Source organism: Trachurus trachurus (genome assembly GCF_905171665.1).
Source record: "Trachurus trachurus genome assembly, chromosome: 10".
NCBI classification, from domain to species: domain Eukaryota; kingdom Metazoa; phylum Chordata; class Actinopteri; order Carangiformes; family Carangidae; genus Trachurus; species Trachurus trachurus.
The window spans coordinates 12,887,903-12,911,364 of NC_139894.1; the positions used below are offsets into that span (position 1 = coordinate 12,887,903).

Consider the following 23,462-nt stretch of genomic DNA (forward strand, 5'->3'; position numbering starts at 1 on the left):
TAACTTTATGGATCAACCAATCACAGCGTTTGAAATGATGACTCATACCTAGCAACGGGGGTCAACCACACCTCCTCACTAAGATAGGAGTTTCTGTCCACTCCTTGCTCAGAGTTCTCTGAGAGTGTTCTGGAATCACTCCTAACCTAAGACTCCTTGCTAGGAATTTTTAGGTTAAGTTAGGAGCTCTCTGAGAGGATTCTTAGAATCTTTAGGAATACGGGCCCAGCTTGCTAACCTTGTTAAAGTGGCCAGTAAGGTTACAGGAAGGAGTCAAGTGCAGCTTACTGACCTGTAGCCTACAGTAGGTAAGTGCTCAGAAAGGCTGTAGATCACTCCCTCCAGTCTGAATTTGTATTGTTGCCCTCAGGCCGTTGGTGGAAGGTGTCGGCTCTTCGCACTAAGAGATTTAAAGTTTCTCCTTCGTCCCCACTGCCATTCAGTTGCTGAACAGTAGATAGCTCTATAATTGATATGTTTACTTGTATTGGATTGGATTGTTCAGGCTGTTGTAACCTGCTTACATTGCATCTGCACTTTATGCTCCATGCTGCTTATCTATTTATATATTACCGGCACTTTTAAATCATATTTTATCCTTCTAATAGGTTCTTTTAGGTTAGGTTCTTTTAATCTGCCCATATGTTACATGTTATTTGTTGCTGTCAATTTGTGTATTGTGTTTGAATGTTTTCTTGGGACAATAAAGATACTTTTGTTTTGTTGTTGTGGTTTGCAAGCTTGACGCTAACTTCCACTAGCGGTGGCAGCTAGCAATCGCCGCTAGCACCACAAGGGCCCTCCTACTCGTTGCATAACACTCGAGGCTCCTGTTGTTGGTGACGGCCCGCCACTCCAGCATTTCACTTGAACTGTATTTCCTTTTTCTTTGCAGTCCTGACTGCTGCTGCTGCTGTCAGGGGCAGGAGGCTGTACAGTTGAGCCCGAGAGGAGGGCCCAGTTTGAATGTTTTGTTTACAAACTGCAACTAACAAACCTCCAGACTCTACCTTTAATCTAATGCCACCATCAAAATTCAAGTCATATAATATGCTTTCCAGAGTATGTATTCATGCAAGGAAAGAACTCATGCCCTGCAATTTAACAGAAATTATGGAAACAAAGAAGCAGCTATTTATCATATTTCACAAAGAGCAAACACTCAGGAATTCTTGAATTCTGTAGCATCAAAAATATTTCAGCTCATTGAGTCTTCAATCATTCAGCCCTTGTCGAATTTTCAGTCACGGACACTGAGACCGGCAAACAGCACGACTGAATAATTCAACAGCTGAAGCAGCTTATCACAGAAACTAACTCCTCTGGTGTTTGGAGGCCATGGTGATGTAAATCCAACAGTCACCACGCGCTTAATGAATAAGAGTGTAGATAAAATAGCTCAACAGCCTTTACATTTGGAAATAAGCTTTCTGAGCCTTTGAATCTCTGGGCACCGCTGAGGGTTCAAGAAAATGCTCAGGTTGACTTCAATGCAGTGTAGCACCAATACAAAAAGCCAACATTCAGTTCCCAATGAATTTCCTTACACTTTGAAATATCTAAATTATTCCCCAGAGACCGAATATTTTCCTCTACCAACAGTCTATTCCTTTTGGGGAACAATCAGGTGTGGATACAATATTTATTTTCTATTTTGGTTGCAATCTGTCACTTAATGAACGTCAAACAGCTTTCCAGCTGCTGGTGCAGTTACGTATTTCTCCTCATATGACCTTCCAAAGCTTAAAATAATCTTCCGCCGCACTGCCGAGTCACCAGAGGAGATGATGAAAAATGTTATAGGTGGGAAAAAAGACGTCATGTTAAAGCTGAAGAATTAAATGGCACGAATTACCTCACACAAGATGTGCTTTGAATTGACTTTCAACTGAGGTTCAGTGCTTCCACTTTGCTAATTTTGATGAAAAGGTAAAGCAGGATCTCTACCCCCTCTTTCCGATGCTAAAAGCACTGCTTTTAACGAGAGCTATGGGAAAAAAACTGCTTTTAATCTGTGAGCACCCTGATTAAGATTGAGTTGTCCTTGCAAGCTTTTGAGTGTTTCAAAGTCAACCGATCGAGGAGGGGAATCTAAAGCCGAGTGTCTGTGGAGCAGCAACCCCAGAGGGAGAGGACTCTCATTTGGCTTTGGCTCTCCTATGGCAGCCATGTTCCCCAGGCTGATGGATGAAGGGAGAAACTCATCTCATGACTAATTATTTATCTTCCCTCCAGAACTGTTGTGTCTGGGGGTTGGAAATAACACAACCCTCTGCTTTGACCAAGTAGTAAACAAACTAGAGTGATGGAGGTGAGTGAGTCTCCTCCCCCCCCCCCCCCCCCACAACACAGTAGAGCAAGGCTACATAGAGCCCGCAGACACAATGTGGCAGGTTATATATCGGCCTTTCAAATGATTTCCTAAAAAAGCATTATTCTATAGTGGGTGGTTTCATAAGCATTTCTTTACCTCATTGATTGGCGACTGCTGCTTTTTCAAGAATTCAGCTCAGAACATAAGAATATTCGATAGCCGAAATGCAAAACCTCCTGTCTGCAAAACTTCCTAATTGTGGATTTCACTTAAAATGATGAGAACAGGGAAGGATCCTCCTATGTAGTCTGTTTGCAAGATAACCCTGCCCTTAATTGTGACAGAAAGGTCACCTAACCAAAACCTCCTATCAGGTTTGCTGGGAAAATTTTGAAGCAGAAAACCTCCTATCTGCCACAGCAGCAGCCCTAGCTGGAATTTGGGATGTCTGTGTTGTGTAGACCTGTCTAAATTTCTGTCAGATTGTAATAATCCATTGTTTTCTAAATAAGACGTGTCTTGCAACCGTACTAGTGAAGTATTTGATAGTATCTTTGTCAAGTTAATGATAAGAATAGTCTGAATCATGCAGGATAGCATATTAGCACCCAGTGGTGAAACTTTTAGCACATCAAAAGGGTGAGTTTATCAAAAACCTGAGGAAATAATGCTTGAAACAGCACTGTAGAATGTCATAATTGCATAATTTGCATAATTGAGCATACTAAATAAGCATTATTTTGTAAATATTGTGTTTGTTAGCCTAACTATTGCTAGGTAAAAACCTCCTATCTGCATAGGAAGTTTTGGCGTTGAGCATTTTGAACTTGTGGTTTAAGGTTGTCATGCTGCTTTGATGTGAACGTCATCATCATGATCCATTGTTAATTGTTGATCAACATTGCAACACCATGAAGTGTTTAAAATTTCTACATAATACAACTGTATTAGTAAGATTCTGCTTACAAAGAGATAGATTCAAGATGGCTGTCACAATTATAGATTTTCTTGGTAGGATTCACTTTTACAATTATTATGTTTTTTATAGGCTACATTAAATAATTTTACAACACTATGAATGTGTAAAATCAAATTGCTACAGTAAAAATATAATTACAATTCTGATTATATAAGAAATATATTAAGTATTTATTAATATAGGACCAATTATTAATGTGGAAATGTTTGAAATATTCAAGTCATTAATTGTCAACAAACACCCCTATATACAGTATATAGGGATTATGACAATAGTCGAATTTGCCAAAATGGTGAGCGATTCCTTGAAATTCCTGCCAATTGACCCTTCGCCAACTTCTCCCACAAACGGCTATTGTCCAATCCTACGTTAGCAACCGTAACTATAGGCCTGGCAAGCGTTGAGTCATTACGTTTGCTTTTGTGGACACATTTTGAGACTAGGACGAAAAACATTTGTTTGTAGATGTGACAGTTGAGGTTCCTGTCACTATGCCTCCAATTGATCATGTGCCCTGGCTACTTGGCCAAGGGGATGTCCCTTTGGGTGACTGGCAAGCGCGCATGACTCTTACCCGGGAGGTGTGGGTTCAATCCCCGCCCGGGCCCTTTTCACCAGAGGTGGCAAAAGTACTCATATTCTGTACTTAAGTAGAAGTACAGATACATGTGTAAAAAAATACTCTGGTAAAAGTAGAAGTACTGATTCAACTCCTTTACTTAAGTAAAAGTAAGAAAGTACAGGCTCTGAAATGTACTTTCAAAGTAAAAGTAAAAAGTAAAAATGAATTTTTGCCGTTAATGAAACCTACATCATTTGATAATTTTGTTAAACAAAAAAAGTTCAGACAGAATAATCAAGACTGAACTGACCAGAGGCGGTGTTTCCCAACGTTTGGGCCGCCACAGACTCTCACTAAATAATAGCCTAATAATAATATTTTTTAAACAGCGTTTCACCACCTCTCTTCTCTGTCAGTCAGTCCACCTGCCGTCTCTCTCTCGCATGCGGTCGCACCGCACGTACACGTACGCGCGCACACACGCACAGACACAGACACATGGACAGTTTCCGCTTTGCCGCTCGTAAACGGTAAATGCGCTATATTGCGCTGATTGTACAGTGTTCAATCCCCCCCCCCCGTCGGACAGTCCGACCACCATCTCTTCCTTCCTCCATGCAAGCAGTATTCCTTGCCTCCATGTCGCTGCTACAGTACAAGTTGGTAACTCGGTTCTCTTTCTACCTCCTCCCTCCCTCTTCTTCTCCCTCTTTCCCTCCCTAGTTCGTCACGTCTTTTACCGGTGCTTTTACGTCCTGTCAAAAAAAAAAAGTAACGAGCCTGTTTTTACAATGTAAGGAGTAGAAAGTACATATTTTTGCGTATAAATGTAGGGAGTAAAAGTAAAAAGTCGTCAGAAAAATAAATACTCAAGTAAAGTACAGATACCTGAAAAATCTACTTAAGTACAGTAACGAAGTATTTGTACTTCGTTACTTGCCACCTCTGCTCTTCACCTTGCCACATAGAGAAGGATGTTGTTGCTGCTGCTGCTACTACGGCGGCGGCGGCAGCAGCAATATAGAGATGTTCAGATACGAGCTGACTTTTTTTTTCGACTTGAGCAAGTGTAAATACGGGGATAGCCATATGTTCACCTCCGAAATGACAGCTGTACTTTTAGGGCTTTTACCTGGGCTTTTAGGCGAGGGATCCTCCAGGCAGGGACTGCTTTCACTGACTGATACAGCCGTGGGAGAAAAAAAACAGCAGCGAAAGCTGTATGTGGTTCACAATCGCCCAAAAACTTGCAGTTTGACAACGTTTCATGACCAGTGAGATGACCTAAGTCTTCGTGGGTTGATAGACGGTAAAATTACCAGCCCTTACTGCTGCTCTGTACATTGTCCAGTCGTGTCGTTGAACAGATGTTTTATCCTCCTGCGCGAGTCACGTCACTGAAAACTATGAATGATCTTTGTGACTTCTTCTCTCTATTATCTCAGAACAGTTTATCCAGACATTTGCTGATATTTCCTTTGAAATCGATACCAAATATTGCCAGGAGCATGGCTGGGAGTGAAAGCTTGCCCGGCGTAGCAACAGTAACCAAGGGGGCGGGGCTTACGCGAAGGGTCAATTCAGTGTTATGTTAGGTGCCAATTCCTGGGTGCTCTGGTGCTCGAGCATCCACTGAACAGGTTAACCTATGGGGCAGGGCTTCATTTGAATCAGTACCTATTCACCTGATTGGATGCAAAATTAATTTAATTTAGCATCCAACGATCTAACCCATTTTCTTTTTTGATAGAGATTACATTGTAGTCACCATGTGAATGGTATTTTGTTCAGTTTGTTGTATTACTGGAGGATTTTGAATAAAATAATAAATACAGTATTCCATGCAATGTTTTGAGTTGAAAACAATGTTATTAGGCAAGGCAAGTTCATTTATATACAGCATCATAACAATATCCTCTGCCGTTAGACCCTCACATCAACTGAGGAAAAACTCCCAATATTACTTCAACAGAGTTTATTTACATCCAGTACTCTTTGTCATTATTTAGTAATGCAATCACTAACCATTATAGAAGACTTGACCATGTTCATTTCCACTGCATAAGAAAGCAAAGACACTGAATTTCAGGAATTTCCCATTTAAGGGGATGGTTCAACATTTTGGCAAATTCTCCTATCACCATAATCCCTATGAGTAGGTTCATCAACTTTAATTATCGGTGTATGTTTTGAGATCTGCGGGGCAGAGACGTGAGCTGCTCAGTGAACACAATGAAACTACATTTTTGAAATCACTCAGCCCAGCAGCCGTGTCTGAAGATCTGGCTATGCATTTGTCTCGAAAACAACTCTGTCACGTAATGTTACATGATTATTTCATTGCGTGGTGAATGTGCAGATCACAACTTGTCCATGAGAGGTGGACAAAGATGGTTGGATTGTGTATTTGATGAGTTTTGAGGGACAGAGGACCTGTACCGTTCACCTCCATTGTGTTCCCTTAGCACCTTGCGTCTCTACCCCACAAATCTCAAAGGGTGTTATGTGAACAAGTGGAAAATGTTCACATTTTTGACAAAAAACTATGCATCACTTTGGACCCCTCTATACATAATTACATCCAAATGACTCACAATTATATAAAGTAGACTTCGACTTTTTATTATCAAAGGACCCTGATTGAGCCTTACGCTGACCAGCAGGGCAGACTTGTCCTGTGGTTTTCAGCCTTTTAACGTCATCATTTTATTTTTTTTTTATTGTATGGCAGCCATCTAGGGAAGGTTTTCACCACTGTTCTAAGCTTAGCGTTCTCCTTTAGTGGATAAAGGCGCCTCTCACCGTGATTCACTGGCGTCCCAAAGCTTTAGAAATGTCTTTGTAACACTTTCCAGACCGGTACAGTCAGGTGTCAATTATTAGTTTTTTCATCTGTTCTTCATTTCATTATCACAGTTAGTTCATGATTTAACTATACATCACTTTGGACCCCTCTAGCTATACATAATTCCATCAAAATGACCCACAATTATATAAAGTAGACTTAGACTTTTTATTATGAAAGGAGCCTTATTGAGCCTTACACCGCTGACCAGCAAATACAGTGCAGTGAAAAAGTATTTGCCCTCTTCCACATTTCTTACTTTCTTGCAGATTTGTCACACTTAAATGTTTTATTTTATTTTATTTATTTTTTATAGTATTTTGGCAGGATTTTGGGGGATGTGTGAAAGTTATGGATGTGTGTGCAAAAGACGCTATATCTGACCCCCCCCCCCCATGCACACACACACACACACGTTTTAACCAAGGTGCCTGTCATCTCAACTTCAGTTTTCTGCGTTCCGCCGATACATCAATTTCCCGCGTGTCGTTTCTAAATAAAAGCTGACCGATATGTTTATCATGCTATTTAGGCACTGTGGCTTCTTCTATTTTTTTCTCACAGAAATTTTTACTGAGGTCCAGACCTCGGTGACCTCATAGCTGGCTACGGCCATGCTGAAGGATTAATAATTGGTCCTGTATTAATAAATACTTGAACTATCCCTTTAAGGAATTCTGACGCTAGTATACTAATAACTATTACATTACCCAAACTGGCCCACCTTTTAACCTGATTTTACCTGTTTCATTTTTAAGTAACTTTTCATAATTAACCTAATTTAGAGCATTGTTTTGTAGAACCTCTTCCAACCTGCACCAAGTGCAAAAGCTCCTATCTGGAAAATGATCCAGGAAAAGTAGGGAAAAACCACCTCCTACAGTATCTGCACTTTGTGAGGCACCAATACTGGTCGGTATTGTTAACATGTAATAATAGTAATATAGTCCAAAAACAGTGTATCATGCATTGGATACCATTGACAAATAGCATTCTGCAAGAAAATAATACGTTTTTTTTTAGTTTTCTCAAAAAAGTAATTTTTGCAGATAGGAGGTTTTGCATTTCGGCCATCGAAATGTTAGTCTTTATATTATATTTTGGGGCAAATGTTCCATCTAATCCAAAGCAGCCCAGATAATAAGTTCAGCATGGTTCACTTATTTCTATTTCTGTGTTATTGACGAGAACAATAGAGCACAAAAGGGCACAGCTTATGAACACCCCCTGCTGGAGGGTAAGGCACAGCCTGTTGCACTTTTACACAAATTCACAAAAAGGTCAAAACTATTTTTTTTGTTGTTGTTTTTTTCTTCCCTACATTTGAATTATTTCACATCTCAGGTGATGGCTCTGTTGCCAGTACTGAAAGATTTATAAACAGTAATAAAATGCAGAGCTAGCATAAAACCTAAGTATCAAAAAGACCAGCCTCTTTCTCCCTTTCTTGAATGACTGCCATGTAACAAATTTGAGATAAAACTCCAAGCTTATAACAGGATGTGTCCTTCAGACAGCTGCATGTAGGTTAGTTGATGGGACAATCAGAAACAAAGAAACCAGTACAGTACACATAACTTAGTTACCACTTGATGAGTGATGCGATGTGCATTTTTGCACATGAGTTGTTTTTTTTTGTCCAATCTTTTAAAGCACAGCTGCTCAACGATGTCATGTGAGTTTACCATGATGATTCAATTGGTAAAATGTTTAACTTCAAGGGAGTTTATGCCTTTAAGATTATACGAGAATTATTCAATGTAACCTACAGTCCACTGTTCAGTGTATATTACAGGTCTTGGCCTACAAAATGTGCTGCAGAGATCAGGATTTACTGTAGTCTCAGTTTAAAATGGGGCAGACATCCACCAGAGGGAATTCAATTCCAGTAGACATAAGTCTGTTCTCCAGCACTTTGAGCTCTTCCCATATCTTATTCATGTATTCGAGGTGAGAGGAGAGAAGAGCAGCTGCAAGTGAGAGCCCAAATGGTCAAGGAATGGGGGTGAAGTGGGGAGAAAAGAAAGCACCAATGGTTGAAAGATGGAAGGGGTGAGAAGAAAAAAAAGAAATGAGACAAGAACAGCCCCGACTCCCTCTCATCATCCGATGAACCTATCATCCTGCAGAGAAGAAGGGCTCAGGTCCTGGAGCTCTAACACAGACCTGGATCAAAGGCAATCCCCGTCTGATCCAAATGTCGTTTGAATGTTTTATGGTAACCACAGCATCGGGGTGAGAGGAGGCTAAGACGAGGCTTAACAGAGCTCTGATCAGAGGTGGTCGGTCCCTTTCAAATGAGAGCTTATTTGCACATACACATAATTCAAAATAGTGATGCATATCTAACAGTTTTTTCAATCCCATTGCTTTTACGTGATATCTTGTCTATATAATAATCAGTCACTGAATTCCTTGACGGCTGCACCACCTATTCAGTAAGACTACAGCAAATACAGAACTCTTGAATAATGGAGCACCCAAGTACTGAAGTAAAAAGTACACCCACATATTTGCACACACACACACACACACACACACACACACACACACACACACACACACACACACACACACACACACACACACACACACACACACACACACACACACACACACACACACACACACACACACGACTAACCACAACCACATGGAGGCTAATTAATTTGTGTCACTGAAAGGTTAAGCACACTGTATCACTCATTTTTCAGTCATCTAGCCTTTTTTTTTTTTTAACATATTCACACCTACATGTGCATTCAATCATATGTGAACACAGGAGCCTACACACAAACACAGCTCTTTCAGCTCTGACAATGGTCTCCAAGGATGCAGAGAAGATGTTGTTTTCACAGAAGAGCAAGCACAGGGTTAGCGTATTCATAGTTTATTATGCAAATATGATACAAGCACCCTCATGTAATGCAAATGCATACACAATAAATGCTGCATATTGTGCCCTCTCAAAAAAAGTCAAAGAATAAAGAATGAGTGATACACACTGAAAAGAAAACCACTGCTCATATGGCAGTGTACAAGATTTGATCTGATTTGGACACGCAGCCTGTGATTTTAAGGTAGTGACTCTGGAAGATCAAAATAATCCCTCTGAATGTGGGTCAATGGTAAACTGAGCCAGTCATTGGTTAACTTCCTCTGTTTGCAGAAGAGAAGGGGAGGGGACTCGGTCGTCACTGCTGAAAGTGAAAGTAAAACAGGAGGAGAGGACACGTTTGCTTTTAACTTCTTTTACACGTCTGAAAGTTTAAGGAAAGCCTTCATACACCAGGTAAAGCTGCATTTTTGAAAGTTTATAGTCCTGTCTCTTATCTAAACCAGTGTATTTCTGTAAGTTACCATTGAAAACGATTTATCCAGACTCAACTTACTGCTGAAAACTATTTCTCTAGACTCAGCTTACTGCTTTAACACTTTGTTTTCTCTCCTCATGTTTTCTAGTCATGGCTTGCTCCAGAAGTCTAACAGTGGAGGACAATTTTCTTTGTTCCATCTGCCTGAGTGTGTTCAATAAACCTGTGTCAATTCCCTGTGGGCACAACTTCTGCCGTGAATGTATTTCAAACTACTGGAACACGACAAAAACATTCCCATGCCCATTGTGTAAAGAAGAGCTTTACATAAAACCAGTTCTTCATGTTAACACTGTTATGGAAGGGGTCGCTGAACAGATCAGAAAGAAAGTTCAAGAAAAATCTGATACTACCTTAGAGGAAGCAGAAAACGGAAGTGTACCATGTGGCATGTGTACACGTGAAAAGGCAGTGAAGTCCTGCTTAGTGTGTTTCATGTCCTTCTGTGACGAACATCTGGAGCGTCATCGGACAGTTTCAGCTTTGAAGAAGCACAAACTGATCGACCCAGTTGAAAACCTGGAGAACAGGATATGCAAGACACATGATGATGAGCCTGTGGAGTATTACTGCAGGGTGGATCGTGCATTTATGTGTGAGGGCTGTAAAAAGGACCATAAAAACCATAAGATAGTGCCTCTAGAGGAGGAGGCTCAGCTGAGAAAAACCCTGCTGGGAAATGAAAAGACAAACACAGATGAGATGATCCAGGCTCGTCAGCAGAAAATTCAAGAGTTTCAAAACTCAATGGAGGCCAGCAGAAAACATGCAGCAAAGACACGTTCATGCAGCTTGAATGCGATGACTGCTCTGGTGGACTACATTAAGAAGAGCCAAGCTGAGCTGGCTGAGGTAATTGAGACAAAGCTAAAGAAATCTGAGAGAGAGGCAGAAGGATTCATTAAAGAACTGGAGGGAGAAATTATGCAAATAAAGAAGAAAAACGGGGAGCTTAATCAGGTCTCACTTGCCAACGACCCCCTCGTATTCCTTGAGAATTTCCTTTCTCTTACCATCTCTCAGCCCCAGGTTAAGGACTGGTCTTGTGTGACTCTTCCCAGTGACGAGTTTTTAGTTAAGGGGGCCCTGGCCAAGCTGGAGACGACAGTCAAGAGAGAAGTAAGTATGCTGTGTGATCCCGACTTGAAAGGAAAGCAGCGGCATGCTGTAGATGTATCCCTGGATCCTGACACAGCAAACCCCAAGCTCACAATTTCTGCAGATGGGAAACAAGTTACAGTTGAAGACAGAAAGAGGAACATCCCGAGCAAACCGGAAAGGTTTGACAATGTCCTTAACGTGCTGGGAAAGGAGGGATTCTCCTCAGGGAAATTCTACTATGAGGTCCAGGTTAAAGGCAAATCACAGTGGGATTTAGGAGTTGCAAACGGGTCCATCAACAGAAAGGGAGACATTCGGCTTAGCCCCAAGAACGGCTACTGGACAATTTGGCTGAGGAATGGGAATGAGGTTACAGCCAACGCAGGCCCTCCCATTCACCTGCCTGTTAGAGAGAGGCCTGAAAAAGTCGGTGTGTTTGTTGATTACGAGGAGGGACAGGTTTCCTTCTACGATGTGGATGCCAGAGCTAACATCTTCTCTTTCACTGGATGCAGCTTCACAGAGAAGCTCTTTCCTTTCTTCAGCCCATGCAATAATGATGATGGCAAAAATTCAGCCCCCATGATTATCACTCCCGTCAAATACAAGAGCTAAGTTTTTTTGTTGTTTTTTTTGTCTGGGTTTGTCAAAGAGAAAGAGGCAGGGAGAAAGATCACAATAGTAGAATTTTGACATGTTTTTATCTGTGAAACTCCAGTGTGTCATTCTGGTTGTCCCATCCATCAGCGTCAATGCTGTGTGGCACTATGTGTCGCCTGTCACACAGATAGCTGCAGATCTCCAACAGAGTCCACATGCAGCCATCACAGCATTTTCCACACACGCACACACACTGCATCTCTCCGGGTTACAAAAAGAGATCTTTATGTGTTGACCATTCATTTTGATACGTTAGAGCTGCTCTTGCTCACCACGACGGCCTTACAAATACCAGCAGTATTTATCCTAGCAGGTCCAATACTATTTACAAATGATTCATAGCATTTGTTTTGTGCTGCACTCAGTGCCACATATCAGGACTGTTTACAAATGACATGATGGATGGGCTTAAAATACTTTTTATTCAGTTCTCTCACTGCATAATGACTGTTTTCTGCACAAATGGATGTTTTCAGTTAAAAGGTTACTTATTAAAGTGATCAGCCAAAACATTTGAGCCTGATTGGCATGTAATCCCCTCTCCTGTAATTAAAATCGGTACAAACTGCAAATACTTTCTAATTCAGAAGTCAAATTGGCCTGATTAGGTGAGACTTCAGTGACGTTTTATTAAGCAGAGTCAATTAGAGTCTGTTCTTTTTTTTGTTAGAGTTGTGAATTTTTTTGTTATGTTGCAGGTCTTTTGTGTTAATCTCATCTGAACATCAAACAGAGAGAGTCCTTTAGATGCCAGCAAAGCATAAGTCACCGCTAGATGAAAACCGTATACTACATTTTATATAATTACATGATAATTTATCTTGATTGTCTTGATAGATCAAGACAACCTTGAAATCTGTTAATTAATGCTAGCATGAGAAAAATGGAAGTACAAGGTGTTGAATAACAGCAGTGATACATCATACACATGTTATAGGGTATTAGGGCTGAAACAAAATATGTGATTATATAATCAACTGAGGGTTACAGCAATTCTGACAAGCAATCTTTTGAGTTAAAATGTTGATTGATATATTATTGTAGGCTGTACAAGTACTGTGTTTGATTGGTGTGCTGAATTGACTGGGACATATGAAATGTCCACTATGTGACGTTCACCTGCATCTCAATGAATGAAGAAAAATAATAAAGGTAATTTAAAAAGTTACAAGCTGTAATTTCTTTTGATTTCTTTATCTGGACTCATTCTTGATAAACACTCAGAAGGATCTCAGAAATCCTGTCAGCAGAGAAAAAAAATGACTTTGTTCAATATGCAATTAAAGTCCATCTGTCACTTTGCAGAATATAAACACACATTAGAGTCTCTTGACAGCCTGAGATTCCCACAACGTACACCTAGCAATTTTGTAGCCAGGACTTGCGAAATAATCTATTACAGTTCTTCCCCACTACAATTTGAGAACAAAGAAACGTTAATTCTGCCTATTATAAATAAGGGGGTGAGATTTTATTTATTTGACATGGTAAATCGCATGGCCTTTTAGCAAGTGATAACAGGTTATCTGCAAAATGGCAGCAGGGATATGGAAGAGGTGAATGAACAGGAATTTTGGGTTAATCTCATGAAACCATTGCTTTGTCTTGGTGCTCTCACGCTGAACAAAACAGGTTGACATCATGAATATATTAAAAGGCAACAGGTTAACTGATGTTATTTAGTGAAAGAGTGTTATAATTATGGTATTATTGTTATTATTACTGCTCTGTTGATTTATCACATGCCTGCAGAGAGGTCATGACCAAAAGAAGTGTAGTGATTAGTGAATAATGAAAAGTGTACCTTTATATGTAGTATTTATATAGCTATAATAACAATTAGACTGGCACTTCTAAATTTTGAATGAGGCAAATCATATCTGACACTTTTGGTCCAGGCTCAAATGTCTTTCAAGGTTCTGTGAACGTTCACTCTGATGTTTATTAGACTTTGTCAGAATTGATTAGATTTAAAATAACAATCTCTTGGTACACTGGTCTGGGTAATTACACTGTTTTAAGGATGTGCTCGACAGTAGGTGAAAAATACATTGTGTATGTGTGTGTGCGAGTGTGTGTGTCTCTGCAGGTGCACATGCCTTTTGTCCTACAGTATGTGTATCTAATGAAGTGCCAAACACAATGAGATAAATCTATCCATTAGTGTCCCTTAACGAGACTAAATCCTCACAGCTGCTAATGAGTCGGTGATCCATCAGGCGTCCTCAGAGAGCCCAGGACCTGACTGACTTGAGATGGAGACGACCTGGAGCCAGATGGAGTCAGACCCTCCAATCCAGAAAACCCACAGCTCCAGCTGCTGTAGACCACCACCATTTAGCTACTAGTCCTTCAGGAAGTGACTTCAAGCTACCAAGCAGAAACAACTGATTAGACACTGGAGTCATAGCCGACACAGGGAACCACTAATCATCTGTAAGTATTGATTTACTGTTACTGGGTCAAACTCAATAGCCTGATGGACCAATGCTCTGTAGAATTCGGTTGTTACCACTCTATTATTAGCTTTCAAGCTACAACTGTGCTAAACATACAGAGCAAACTACTCAACATTATTTCCAAGTGAATGTATATTTATCACTGTCACAATGAGAGGTGATTGTGTGTTGGAAGAGGGAGAATTTTAGCAAAGTTTTGGGAGCATTACAGTATCATTTGAAGGCAAGCCCTTTGGCTTATGCAGCTCGAGGGTCTGCTGCCTTCACAACTGGAGCATTGAGCCAGGTCACTATGCAGGGAAGCTTTGTCACCTCACACATGAACAGTTGTGTGTCTAAATTCATTTTTCTAGGGTAGGCAAATTGCCTATGCACTCCATTAGAGGTACTCTAAATGTGCTTTGCATGGGCATGAAGTCCATTTCATTGTGACATACAGACACACAACACACACAACAATAAGGACAGACTAAAATCATGTGGACAACATTACCTTGCAGGTTTCCTTCAAAGCTGTGAGGAAATGAACAGGAACTACAGCAGGAGATCATTATAGTGTTGCACTTAGACTGCATTAATGGTACCTTAGTCATAAAAGTGTTTCTAACTTGACTAACTGACACAGAGAGAAAATAATGGGTGAGTGACTTTACAGTACTCTCTATCTCTGAGACGGAAAGAAATACGACTGGGTGGCTTTTCCAGTGACAGATCAGATTTTTACTCGGCTAAGGCTTTGATCTTAAGGCTCTCTGACAGGCTTTAATCTGAGCAGACCACACACCCACACAGACATCTTTTCATTGAAGTCCACAATATACAAAATGGACTCCATTTATTTCCAGCTGTCTGTTTGTGGTTGAGAAGATCAGTGCAGAGCCGCTGCTGCAGAAAACTCAAGACTGTGTGGTTGATAAATCACATGAAAGTTTCTTTAAAAAAGGAAAGTATAAAACCATGCAAAGCTCATCTGTTTTCCTTTAGACACAAATTGTGGCCCGTCGTACTGTACTCTGCTTTGTCCGCCCATTGTGGCGGTTGTCAAAAAGGTCACTTTTATAAATAATTGCGCCTGCTGCGCCATCTCTTTTCACCGTTTCCACTGGATTTGTAAGCGCAGGTGCACGACTGCTTCACATTCAAATTTCTGAGCACAGGAGGAACAGAATGTGGGAAGGGGAGGACAAAGCTAACATGTCGAAAACTGAAAAGAAAATGATTTCACCCATTTTAAAAGCACATTTGGTTACATTATCAGACGATGACAAAAAGAAAATAGCAGCACCTGCATGAAAAAAGGGAGTCACACTGAGAAACAACTAACTGGAAGCCTACACAAAAATGGGAAGAAGACAAAAGGGGGCTGCAGACCTGCCAAGCAAGACCATATATCCACCTGCTTCATGCTTCCTGCTTCAGTTCATCTTTTTGTACAGTGAAGTGAGCAGGTTTAGGAGGTACACAGTTCACACAAAATCAATCACCACATACATTTAAATGTGGTGTACTTATCCAGGTGCAGAGGAGAAAGTAATTTACCTGCATAAAGCATGAGAAGGTTGAAGGGCGGCACGGAGAGCAAGAGCAAGTTTAAAGGCAATCAAGGTACTTTTAAATTCTTAGCACCTGATTGGAAGTCAAATCTAAACACATATTTTAGACTCAGGATGGCATTTTCCAGTGTCCAATATAAATATTTTTCAACATTCACAGATCATTAGATCCATCTCTTCACTCTTCTGTACATCTGTAGATACATTGCAATTAGGCAATCAGCTAATCTGACATATTTATAATGAGGGAAGGCAAATAAGGGTATTGTTAAACCTTTTTCACATTGTATTTTTTATATTAGGCAAAGCAATGCAACATTAGGTTGCTGTTATCATAGTTTGGTCCATGTGGTGTCAAATATTTAAACCAAAACTAAAAATATATTGTTTTTACTGTGCTCTTTACTATTATAAATAACAATGTGCTCTCTGTTCTCTCTGATGTCCTGCCCTCCATGTAAGCTCACAACAACAAACCTCCAGTGTTTCCAGTCTTACTGTTGAAAAAAGCCACAACTCAGGTGAAGTCTTTGTACTGTCTGCCCCTCTATTACATCATTCATGTGTGGTCTGTCTACGCTGCGTGAAACAGTTTGTTGTTGGTAAAATTCTCCACTGCAGTAGCAAAAATAAACCCAACTTGCTGTTCTGCACCAGACACCAACCGACTTAACCAGATGACAAAATCAGCTTGTTACAAAAAGAAAACACCAAGACTTGCACAGAGTGAGTGGGAAAGAAACTAAAACATGATAATCTGTGAAAAGGTTATTACAACAACTCAATATTCAATCAATGTCACAAACTCCTGAAACTAAAGCAAGATGAGAACTGTTTCTCCATCCATGTGTTAAATTTGAGAAAATCCCAGCATGCACTGGGTGAGAGACAGAACACACCCTGGACAGGCGTGGCAATGTCAAGTAGATGTGTGAAGTCATCTACTGTTTCCTTTCATTACAGAGAAACAAATTAAGTGTCTAAAACAGGTCAACGCTGCTGACTGGGGAGAAATGTTATTTAGCTCCATGACCTCATGGGAATTTAATCTATGACGACAACACACAGACCTGCAAACTCCAGAGAGTAAAAAAGGTGACAAGGTCCGAAAACCAAACCAACCCCCCCCCCCCCCCCCCCGGGATAAAATTTTTGTGATTTTAATATGCAAGTTATGCTTTTTGGAGCATTCCCAGTTAAACAGAGAGCAAATCTCTCATTAAAAAGACAGCTTTGAGAGAATAAGTACACCTCAATCAGGTGGGGTCAGCTGCAGAAAATTTTCACATTATTTGCCAAAATAATTATTATATCAGTTTGTACCCCTCTATTACACCGCTACACCAGAACAGACATGACCTGTGGCTTCAAGCTTTCTATGATTATATGTAGCCTACTGTTTACAGCTGAGAATATCAGGTATTGTCCCCCCTCCATTAAATACAGTGCTGTGAAAAAGTATTTGCCCCCTTCCTGATTTCTTACTTTTTTGCAGATTTGTCACACAATGTTTTTATTTATTTGTATAATATTTTGATGTGGCAGGCATCTTGGGAAGGTTTTCACCACTGTTCCAAGCTTTCTCCATTAGTGGATAAAGGCTCTCACCATGGATCACTGGAGCCTGGATGTGAAGAGTGAAATTGAACCAGCTTTCCAAAACAAATAAAAAAAGGTTTATCAAAGTTAGTTCATGATTTAACAAGAGGGGGCAATTACTTTTTCACATAGGATCAGGTAGGTTTGCATAGCTTTTTCAACCTGTTAAAATCCAGAGTCCCCCATTTGGGGGACTTGAAGACATGCATAACAATAACAGAGCCCCCAGTGCACTGATTATGAAAGAATATGGTCGTATTATATGTCAAATTAAACAGCAGAAGCTGGGCTACAACGTGTAAAAAAACATGTTTATATGACCCAAACACAGCCCAAACACTACTCAAACAAACAACTAGACATCAAACTTCATAAAGCACCTCTGTGTGGACCCAGTCGCCACATTTCTGGCTCGTATACTACTGTACATTATGCAAAACACATCAGCGACCTCTCATCTGAACGTAAACACTGGGGCGTCCCTCAACAACCGCGGCTAACACAGCAGCTAGCAGCAGCACGGCAGAGGGAGAAGCCAACAACGAGCAAAGTCGAGCAAAAACAGACGCTGCGTGGCCAAAACATGGTCGTACATTTGCTCTTACCTTTGCTGTTTTGCCGTGAAAAGGTTGTGTTATGGGTAAATCCACAATATTTCCAGTTGAACTCTGCCTAGTGTTTACATCTGAATCAGCCGGACTGCTACTCCGACGGCTGGTGAAGCCTGGTGCGTGCGCACACAACCCCACGTTGGCCTGCACGTGGATCTGCTGATCTGATTGGTTCATGGCTGTCACATGGCTGCCAGTGCGGCCAATCACATCGACCTGGGTCTAGCGTCATTCCTCTCTCTCTATTGGTTCGAATGAGCCGCCACTCACTCGAATCGACCAATGCGCTGCAGAGATAGAGGCTGAAAGCCAAACCCACCCAGAAGCTGCTCTGAGTGCAGCAGTACGCAGAGAGACTGAATCCACTATGTTAGTTATTTACAATCTGTTCCAGTAGATTTATTTTCAGTTAGTTTATCCAAATTGTGTGAAAATAAAGATTAAACAATAGTTTATAGTAGCAGGTGGTTCCAAGCTGTGCCAAAAATGGACATTTTGGAAAGTTCGCCTGGATATTTTGTAGTAAAATCTCAATAATTTTGTCCTGCTTCAATTAATCAGAATCAACCACTGCAGAGACAATGTTCACATGTTGTACAATGATTTTATAGAGAGTTTGAGCTTCATCTGCATTATTCTAAAGGGCACTCATCAAAAATATGATTTTTTTTAGGTGAATATTAATTTTATTATTTTTTTTCTGTGTGTCATCTTCATTTACTCTTCACCAGTAACAGATATACTGAAATTTACACATCTCAGCAATTCCTCATTTTTTTCCCTTTACTATGACACCAAAAGTATTCAAATAGACCTTGTGGTTGCAGAGATATACTCATTTTATTATGGATATGCAATTTTCGAGAAAAGGCCTAAAAAATAGGCTCGATTTTGAAGTTAATAAATGAAATCATAATTTAAAAAGTGCATTTTATATTTACTTCGGTCATCTTTGTCTAGGCTATTAACTCATTGAGTGCCAACCACGTAATTTCTCGACCGGGACCGGTGTTCCAGACCTGCTGTGGCCGAGAGACCATCACATTCCGCGGCGAGAGGCTGTGACACGGCACGGTGCGTCTGTGTTATTGTTGTTTAGTGTCGCGCGGCACTCAATGAGTTAAAAGTTGTTTGATGATAAATAACATGTTTGAGTAAGAAATCAGGAAGGGGGAAATACTTTTTCACAGAACCGGTCTGACAGAACACCAGCGGTACAGTAGAAGCAGGTCCATGGAGCTGTGCACCGCGAACGTGCATGAAAAAACAAGCACACCGAATGTGCGGCGCGCCGCGTGCATAACTCGCGCCTACATTGAAAGTATGTGAGCAAAAGACGCTACAGCTGAATGGCCCCGATGCACACACACACACACGCTTTATCCAAGGCGCCTGTCATCATAGTTTTCTGCGCTCCACCGATACATCAGATAACTTCCCACGTGTCGTTTCAAAATAAAAGCTGTCCGATATGATTATCAAGACTCTATCACTCCCCCGCCGAAAGGTGACTAGTTTGCAGGTATGAACACAACACACACGGATATCGTCTTTGAGCTGTTCGACTGGTAGCGGCGGCCGTGAGTCAGCGCTGCCCTTCAAGTGCTGATATCAGTTCATTTGGAGCCCCTGTGTATCTCTGCCAGATTATGAATCCAGACCAATTAGTGTCACCCCAATAGATGAGAACATGGAGTCACACCTCTCCATTTTAAAGGACCTCTTCCTTCTCCTCTTCATGATGCAGTTAATTAGACAGCCACTCTTTAATTAGACAGCACACTGGCCCTGATTGAAAATGGGCACCTTGGGTGAACAACTGCACGTGGCAGACACACTCACACAACACACACATACACACACAGACAAATTTGTTTGTGACAGCTTGTGTAAAACAGGTCAAGATGCGTGCGTGAGCCGAGGGCATGTGACTATTTTGATTGACAGCACTGCTGGCGTGGCGAGAGGCAGGTGGATGTGAAATCTCTGCCGTGCAGCTTCCTGATTTTAGCCGTGTGACCTCCAAACAGTCCAGGCAAGCAGAGCCGCGGGCTAGAGCAAGCTAATCAAAAACAGCGAAGACCAAACAAGGCTACCTCTTTCAAACTGCCTCAAAAATAACAGGATTATAGTTTATCTCCCGGCAGCAGTTATTTGATGCCGGTAGCATGTAAATTACATTCTATCAGGCGACAACTGTAATTCCAGGTGGGTCTGTGCAGCACATACAAAAAAATATTGGAGAATTGTTGCTAAACTTGTGGCAACAGGTGTTTTTACTCTTTAGTGCCATGGTGGCAGCGAGGTACAGTAGTATGGTCCTTACCTGAAGCCAGGTCAGTTGTTTTCCTCTGCTTGCCATTTCCAACACAGTTTTCTGATGGATGGTCTGTCACAGGCGGCCTGTTGTTGGGGCTGTTCGACTGCAGAGTTGTTGTTTGTCGCTGGGGGTCAAAGGGCAGAGCGCTGAGTCCTGAAAGTTGCCAACAAGAGCCACATTTGACAAGGTGATGCAGCGGTGTGCAACCAACCCAATAATATGTGTCCTAAAAAGCAGTTTAAAACCATTTCAGCTTGAACACAACCACTCTCACTGATTCAAAAAGTACATTTGAACCCACAAAGATCCCAGTGCCCCTCGACCACCCCTACGGGACCGAGCTGAAAGAGCAATTAACTCCTATTTCATCAACTAATTTGGTTATAATAAACTAACCATTCACTTTGTTTATCAACTGAACTCAAAAAGTTAATTGACTGATACTAAGATGTTTATTCAATGAGTAACGAAGACTTTCTCATGGTATAAAATTACCATTATTACCACATCTGCAGGGATTTGACTGAGCTCTATGATCAATATCATTGACTCCACACCCTGTAATTATATCCTTTCATAAACTGACCTTTTGACACTGGTTGTCCATTTTATTGATACAGACTGAAACATTGTGAATACTGAAAACTGAGCTGGAGCTGTTGACTTGTTACAAGATAATTAACTGTTGCATGAAAACACTTACACAACTAACTCAATGTGCTAGAAACACATACCGACAAACCACCTTTGCCTCCTGTTATCTTTTAAAACATGTGAAATATTAGAAAATGTAAAATATTGTCTGGAATAATTTGAAAGCAGCTGATAAAAAGTTATTACACAGAATAGTCTTTCCCTTCCGGCAATGTCCAAAAAAAGTTTCTAAGAACACAACAGCCATAAGACGAGAATTAATGAACAAAAAAAAGAAGAGGAAAAACATCAAAGATGCCCTGAATTCAAATAAAATATTTCTATCCTGAGATGCTGGTGTGAGTTTCTAGATCTTATCATAAATGTATTATTAATGTGGGCGGACCATCTACATGCACACATGCACACACACACACACGATATGACTCATCATACTATAAAAGTGTCTAGGCTTTGATGCAAATCAACCAAATCTGCCTGCTGTCTTGAGCCCACCTTCTGTTGTGTATTTATTATTCTGTGGCTTTAACACACCTGGCATCGAGCGGAGCAATATTTAAAATCGATTCCTTGAGTAAAAGGTCAAAATAGTAAAGAATGAGTTATTTCCAAATCCCACAGAGTGAGAAGCTATTAGCTGTGAAATATCCACTATAAGAAAGAGTAAGGAAATGTGAAAACCTGTATGCTTTTTTATACATAATTCTGAGGAGGCTAACCTCTTAATACCTGTGTGTGTGTGTGTGTGTGTGTGTGTGTGTGTGTGTGTGTGTGTGTGTGTGTGTGTGTGTGTGTGTGTGTGTGTGTGTGTGTGTGCGCCTGTGTGTGTGTGTGTGTGTGTGTGTGTGTGTGTGTGTGTGTGTGTGTGTGTGTGTGTGTGTGTGTGTGTGTGTGTGTGTGTGTGTGTGTGTGGATGATGGTGAGTGTGTGGATGATGGTGAGTGAATACTGCTCTCTCTGGGTGTCAGCTTTATTGATCGCTCATGGAGGGATGAGATGCAATTTCAGTGATCAAACTCTGACAGCATGATCCCGTTTACCTCCAAACAAGCTTCTGCATCTGCGTGTTTGTCGTCCGCCATGTTGAGCTGCAAGTGTGTATCAAATGACAAATGACATCATTTTGGCTCCTCACAGATCTCAGACAATGATAGCGAGAGTTTGACAGTCATTAGATGGATGATACATGTTTGCATTTTCATTTGAAAATTTACATAATGTATGTGATGGCGGCGTTGCGATGAAAGGTCAAAATGATTCTGTCAAACGTGATCTCTCAGCTTCATTTTGACATCAACATTTATTTTCTTGGGCTTGTTATCGTCATTTTCTTAAAATCAATAGCCTGTAAAAAGCCTGTAAAAAGTAGCATTTGCAGAGTTGATATTTGAGAATTGATATTTAGTTTTTTTTAAGCTTTCATATTTTTTCAGGGAGGGAGTATGTTTCTTTCATCACCACGAGCTCCTCTTTACTTTTTAAACATAGAATCTTTTCACAACAGGACCTAATTTGATGTAACTACTGTTAACAGCATAGTCTTCTTGCAAAGCGAAACAAATGAAGAGTCTGGACAAAAAGAATCTGGTTAAAATTGATCCAAACTATGTGTAACTTTTGGTAAAAAAAAAAAAAAAAAAAAAAAAGATTTTTTTTTTAAATGGTGCAAAGGGAGAAACTGGGAAACAATGAATGACTTGGGAGTGTGACTAGATTTAATGAAGCTGTCTTGTTCACATTGGCTCTAACCAGATTCCACCATACACAATAAAAATAGATTTTTCATTCCTTCACTATATTGCCTTCCACATACCTTCTTCTAAATTAAGCCTTACATTTCATTGTGCCCCTCAGTAATCTGGGTTTTGCAATGAAGCAGAGGTTTAACGGTCTCAGAAACAGCAATAAAGATTTTCCTCTAACACGTCCGAAAGGGGAAAAAACAGACCTGTCGTATTTTGAAATGATGGGAAATACAGCAGATTAAAGAGTCAATCTTCCAAGAATCTAGAAGCCGAGCTGTTGATATTAAAAGTATTAGTCAACAACAGTGTTGTTGCCTGCTGTAGATGGGAGGGAGAGTGAAGTCATATTTTTCAGCTAGGGAGAATAAATGCCAACAAAGTGTTGCAAGTTGATGCAACTTAAATGAGAGCACTATCTCTGGACACGGCCACTTGTAGGTTTGTCCAACTTATATTTGCTGTAAAGGAAGCTGGGGATGTCAGATGAATTGATATGGTTCAACACTGGCCACTCAGCTCATCTTGTCTACTTGAAAAGCTTTAGGCAGTTTTCTTTAAAGTCCTTGCCAAAACCTGGCGTGCATATCACCCACAAAGCAAGCTGACCACTGACCATTCTGGAAAAAGTTTCAAGTGCGTTACGCTTGTGGTGACCAGTCCAGTGTTGCCTCGAGCCCAATTGGGAG

The 23,462-nt window shown here is 40.7% G+C and overlaps 1 protein-coding gene across 1 annotated transcript; it reads left to right on the plus strand.

The window, feature by feature from the left end:
- Positions 1 to 9,911: 9,911 nt before the first annotated feature.
- LOC310992340 (E3 ubiquitin-protein ligase TRIM21-like) lies at positions 9,912 to 12,911 on the plus strand. The gene is made up of 2 exons (XM_083980359.1): positions 9,912 to 9,992; positions 10,163 to 12,911. Exon 2 carries the CDS (start codon positions 10,165 to 10,167, stop codon positions 11,788 to 11,790), a length of 1,626 nt encoding a protein of 541 aa, XP_083836485.1. The 5' UTR covers positions 9,912 to 9,992; positions 10,163 to 10,164; the 3' UTR covers positions 11,791 to 12,911.
- The last annotated feature ends 10,551 nt before the right edge of the window (positions 12,912 to 23,462 follow it).

Coding starts and splice junctions, on each gene's coding strand:
- LOC310992340 (XM_083980359.1), top strand. CDS start 10,165: ATGGCTTGCTCCAGAAGTCTAACAGTGGAGGACAATTTTCTTTGTTCC.